We start from the raw sequence: 5,894 nt of genomic DNA on the forward strand, positions 1-5,894 counted from the left end.
CATTGGCTGTTCCCACCCACATTCCCTTGAGATATAAATAGAAGAAGAAGAAAAAAAAGAGGTTTCATGAGTAAGACAAGACATTTGAGCTACATCCACTTGATCCTTGAAAAGGAAATCTAAGAGGTTTTAACTATCACTTTTTCTAGCCTATATAAGGTAGGTCAGTAAGGTAGCAAAAGCACATCTGTTGTTTTGCTCCTTCAACTCTTTTTCCCGATTCTTCTTGGGGGAAAACCTAAAACGGTGAGTAACTGGTGGGCCCACCAGACCCCAGACTCTTCTTCATTGCATGTATTCCTATTAGGCTCCTGCATGCTTAGGTGCTTAGACTCCTCTTTTCCCATGGCTTTGACACCGGAATGGATTTTAGTCTCTGGGAGATGGCTTTTCATTCTTCTGGCTCCCACCTTTCAGGACAGATAGCATGCCTTCTTCTGCAAAACGTCTGCATGCAGTCCAAACTGTATCCTTTGGTGGGATTTGCAACATTACATCTCTCAGGCTGGTGTAGGAAAATGCCAGTGTATTTGTAACATGGTTTATAGCTGCCTATGTAAATGACTGATTATATAAATATAATTTTTATAAGAAAACAATTGAATCATTCTTTGGGTCATGTTTTAGGTTTTTTTTTGTTTTTGTTTTTCATTTTTGGCATATATTTAAGGGAAGGCTCTGAGACAAAAGGAGCTGGGGTCTTTTAGGTATCTGGTTTTAATTTGGATACTCTGTCTGGTCACTTAATACAAAACAATGCTTATCACATCTTAAAAAGCCTATACAGCTGGGTGCAGTGGCTTATGCCTGTAATCCCAGCACTTTGGGAGGCTAAGGTGGGCAGATTACCTGAGGTGAGGAGTTCAAGACAAGCCCGACCAACATGGTGAAACCCTGCCTATACTAAAAATACAAAAATTAGCCAGGCGTGGTGGCACGCACCTGTAATTCCAGCTACTCGGAAGACTGAGGCAGGAGATTGAGCCCAGGAGGCAGAGGTTGCAGTGAGCCGAGATCGCACCACTGCACTCAAAACTGGGCAACAGAGTGAGACTCCGTTTCAATTAAAAAAAAAAAAAATCTAGGGAAGCATACAGTTTCAGTGGGCCTGGGAAGGCGTGTTCCCCCTGGTGTGCACGTTCCTGTTTGTGGCTTATCGTACCTCGTTTATTCCGTGTGACCAGGTGGAAAATGAGCATCACGGACGTGCTCAGTGCTGAGGACATCGCGGCAGCCCTGCGGGAATGCCAAGGTAGAGGGAAGTGGGCAGGGCTGGGTTTCCTCACACCTTTGCACCTCCAACGAAGCAACAAAAAATCAAAATGTAGGTAGGCAGTGGGGCACGGTAGCTCACACCTGTAATCCCAGCACTTTGAGAGGCCAGCGCAGGTAGATCATGAGGTCAGGAGTTCAAGACCAGCCTAGCCAAGATGGTGAAACCCTGTCTCTACTAAAAATACAAAAATTAGATGGGCTTGGTGGCAGGCACCTGTAATCCCACCTACTCGGGAGGCTGAGGCAGGAGCATTGCTTGAACCAGGGAGGTGGAGGTTGTAGTGAGCCGAGATTGTGCCACTGCACTCCAGCCTGGGCAACAGAGCAAGATTCTGTCTCAAAAAAAAAAAAATGTAGGTCAGGCATGGTGGCTCACATCTGTAATCCCAACACTTTTTGGAGGCCAATGTGAGAGGATTGTTTGAGCCTAGGAGTTTGAGACCAGCCTGGGCAACATAGCAAGACTCCATCTCTACAAAATAAAAATAAATTAGCAGGGCATGGTGGCATGCACCTGTGGTCCCAGCAACTCGGGAGGCTGAGGGAGGAGGATCATTTAGGCCCAGGGGGTTGAGGCTGTGGTGAGCTATGATCGCTACACTGCACTCCAGCCTCAGAGTGAGACTCTGTCTCTAAATAAATAAATAACAGTAAAAATGTGAGCGTGGCTGGAAAATTCATGAAATTGGAGAAGAAAACTGCTATTTATTAGGTAAATAAAATTATAGAGATCTGGAATCTGAGCATATGATTACACTTCTGTAAGACAAAACCTTACTAAAGGTGAAAGCAAGAAATCACTGAAGGGCCACGTGTGGTGGCTCATGCCTGTAATCCCAGCACTTTGGAAGCCTGAAGCTGGTGGATCACTTGAGGTCAGAAGTTCAAGACCAACCTGGCCAACACAGCAAAACCTTGTCTCTATTAAAAATACAAAAATGAGCCAGGCATGGTGATGCAGCATGCCTGTAATCCCAGCTACTTGGGAGGCTGAGGCAGGAGAATCACTTGAACCTGGGAGGTGGAGGTTGCAGTAAACTGAGATCTCGCCACTGCACTCCAGCCTGGGTGACACAGTGAGACTCTGTCTCAAAGAAAAAAGAAATCGGCCGGGCGTAGTGGTTCACACCTGTAATCCCAGCACTTTGGGAGGCCAAGGCAGGTGGATCACTGGGTCAAAAGATCGAGACCATCTGGGCCAACATGGTGAAACCCCGTCTCTACTAAAAACAGAAGGATTAGTTGGGCATGGTGGCACCTGCCTGTAGTCCCAGCTACACTCCAGAAGCTGAGGCAGGAGAATCGCTTGAATGCTGGAGGCAGAGGTTATAGTGAGCCGAGATTGCGCCACTGCACTCCAGCCTGGCGACACAGCCAGACTCTATCTCAAAAAAAAAAAAAAAAAGAAAAGAAAAAAAATCGCTGATGGCCATTTAGCCTGTTGGACTCCAGTGACTGCATGTTCTCCTACCAATTAGACCAGCGATGTTGGGGACTTGGATACACAGCCTGTGAAATGGGCTAGGGGGAGGGAGAGGTGCAGAGGAGAGGAGAAAGGAAAAGGGAAATGGACAAAACCAAGTGGAGGAGGGAAGGCTGGGGTAGTGGGGACAGGGGAGGCTGTCACAGAGCCATCAAGTCTTGGCTGTCCCAAAATCTTGGGGCAGTTGGGTATCCCTGTAGCTCAGGGATATTGTAGAAGTATTTTTAATCATCTGTGTTTTCAGAACCTTGACCCCAATATAGAATGTGATCCATTGAGTGTCAGAATAACCCTTTCTCTGTTCTTCAGACCCAGACACTTTTGAACCCCAAAAATTCTTCCAGACATCAGGCCTCTCCAAGATGTCAGCCAGTCAGGTGAAGGATGTTTTCCGGTTCATAGACAATGACCAGAGCGGGTACCTGGATGAAGAAGAGCTGAAGTAAGCTTTGTCCTGAGTCTGCCTGGTACCCAGCACTGCTGGGTGAGTCTGGGGTACAGTGGGGGCCAGGTTGTTCGGTATTTCTTCAATGGCCAGCCTCGGTGTTGGTCATTCGGTCAAGAATCATTAAAGCAAAGGACATGAGTCGGTTGATCACACATCTACCCATGCAAAGCACTCAACATGGCAGTGAAGACTGCAAGTGCAAAGATTCTTCTTTTATTTATTTATTTTTTTTTTTTTGAGACAGGGTCTTGCTCTATTGCCCAGACTGGAGTGCAATGGTGTGATCTTGGCTCAAGCCAAGACTAATTCTCACGCCTTAGTCTCCTGAGTAGCTGGGATTACAGATGCATCCCACCACGTCCAGCTAATTTTCATATTTTGAGTAGAGACGGGTTCATCATATTGCCCAGGCTGGTCTCAAACTCCTGGCTTCGAGTGATTCACCTGCCTTGGCCTCCCAAAGTACTGGGATTACAGGTGTGAGCCACGGCACCCAGCCGCAAAGATTCTTTAAAGTATCTCGTTTGGCAATTGGACTTTAAAAAACTAAAAACATGGTCAAATGTAATGGCTCACACCTGTAATTCCAGCTACTTGAAGACTAAGGCATGAAAATTGCTTGAAATCGGGAGGCAGAGGTTGCAGTGAGCCGAGATCATCCAGCCTGAGTGACAGAAAAAGACTCTATCTCAAATAAATGATGAATGAATGAATGACACCAAAAGCTTAAAAATGGGCCAGGCGCAGTGGCTCACACCTACAATCCCAGCCCTTTGGGAGGCTGAGACGGGCAGATTGCTTGAGCCAGTCCAGGAGTTTAAGACCAGTCTGAGCAACATGACAAAACCTCATCTCGACAGAAAATACAATTGTTAGCGGGGCAGGGTGGGGTGCGCCTGTAGTTCCTGCTACTCTGGAGGCTGAGACAGGAGGATTGATTGAGCCCAGGAAGTTGAGGCTGCAGTGAGCCATGATGGCATCACTGCATTTCAGCCTGGGTGACAGAGCAAGATCCTGTCAAAATAAATAAATAAATAACCTTAAAGATGAAATGCCCACCATGGGTTTCTACAGCTTAAGAAAACCTTTGCTTGCTAAGACCTCAGCTAATTATTGCAAGTGCTGGAAACAGATGATTTGCTTAAAGGGAAAAAAAAATGTAAACACAGAGATGCATGATCTTTCCCCATTGATCTTTATCATCCTGTAGGTTTTTCCTCCAGAAGTTTGAGAGTGGTGCCAGAGAACTGACCGAGTCAGAAACCAAGTCCTTGATGGCAGCTGCGGATAATGATGGAGATGGAAAGATTGGGGCAGAGGGTATGTCCATACCTGTATGTAGCATAACACACTTTAGGCCAGGCGAAGTGGCTCACGCCTGTAATCCCAGCACTGTGGGAGGCTGAGGCAGGTGGATCACGGGGTCAAGAGATTGAGACCATCCTGGCCAATACGGTGAAACCCCTTCTCTATTAAAAATACAAAAATTAGCTGGACGTGGTGGTGCATGCCTGTAGTCCCAGCTACTCGAGAGGCTGAGGCAGGAGAATCACTTGAACCCGGGAGGTGGAGGTTGCCATGAGCCAAAACCATACAACTGCACTCCAGCCTGGGTGACAGAGTAAGACTCTGTCTCAGAAAAAACAAAAAAACAAAAAAACACTCTAGCTCAGAGAGCATCCATGGGGGCTTGGGCTGTGAGATTAAACTGATGTGGCTTAAAATCTCCCTTTCTTAACCTTATCGAGCCTCAGTCTTCCCATCTGTAAAATGGGACTGAAGTAAGGATGCAAATGATGTGTGTAAAAACCCTCACATAATGCTCAGTAGGTACTATAGAAGCTGGTCGAGGTGTCATTGCCTATGAGCTCCAAAATACCCTTCACCTGACCAGGGGACTAGCTAGCCACCTGGTCAATTTTTTCCAAGGTACTGTAATGCACCTTGCACGTAACACAAGGAATTTCACCAGTGGGGTTTGAACCCCTCCAAATAAGGGACAGATTTACATCCTCATACCAGAGTCCATTGGCTTGTGTAGAGAGGTCTCTTCGTTTTCAAGGGTTTAAACAAACATGTTTTACTGGACATTGGCCTGCCAAGCGGATAATATTAAATAGAGAACAAACAAGCCAACCTCATTTATTGAGTCTTCCATAGGCAAAATCCTAGGTTTGAGCTTTAGAAGACACTAGCACAGCTGTAGGACTATTTTCACTTGATTTTGTCATGTTGCTAGCGTGCTTTTTAGCTACTTTGTGCCTGCCAACTCAGGAGAACGTATGGTGGTCCTTCTGGTGGTGCTAATTTGAAATTTAAAACTGCTACATTAGATGCTTATTTAAAAAAAGCTGTTCAAAATTACACCACTATCACTTACTACATGGGAGTTAATGCAGAGTATATAGATAGCTCATAAAAACAGATTAGGTAAGGGGAAATTGACTTATTTAAACACAACCACGGGCTGGGCGTGGTGGCTCATGCCTGTAATCCCAGCACTTTGGGAGGCCAAGGCTGGAGTTCAAGACCAGCCTGACCAACATGGTGAAACCTCATCTCTATTAAAAATACAAAAAATTAGCAAGGCATGGTGGTGGGAGCCTGTAATCCCAGATACTCGGGAGGCTGAGGTAGGAGAATCACTTGACTTGAACCTGGGAGGCGGAGGTTGCAGTGAGCCAAGAT

At 46.1% G+C, this 5,894-nt stretch overlaps 1 protein-coding gene and 1 pseudogene across 1 annotated transcript in view; one reads left to right on the top strand and one right to left on the bottom strand.

The window, feature by feature from the left end:
- LOC119472019 overlaps positions 1 to 347 on the bottom strand; it is a 23,893-nt pseudogene extending 23,546 nt beyond the window's left edge.
- The window catches only part of OCM2 (oncomodulin 2), a 7,434-nt gene continuing 1,569 nt past the window's right edge, over positions 30 to 5,894 (top strand). The window contains exons 1-4 of the mRNA XM_017533398.2: positions 30 to 246; positions 1,185 to 1,252; positions 3,068 to 3,200; positions 4,417 to 4,526. Of these exons, the coding sequence (XP_017388887.1) occupies positions 1,192 to 1,252; positions 3,068 to 3,200; positions 4,417 to 4,526 (304 nt within the window). The 5' untranslated portion in view covers positions 30 to 246; positions 1,185 to 1,191. The remainder of the gene's footprint in view (positions 247 to 1,184; positions 1,253 to 3,067; positions 3,201 to 4,416; positions 4,527 to 5,894) is intronic.

Source organism: Cebus imitator, unplaced genomic scaffold (genome assembly GCF_001604975.1).
Source record: "Cebus imitator isolate Cc_AM_T3 unplaced genomic scaffold, Cebus_imitator-1.0 Scaffold82, whole genome shotgun sequence".
Lineage (NCBI taxonomy): Eukaryota > Metazoa > Chordata > Mammalia > Primates > Cebidae > Cebus > Cebus imitator.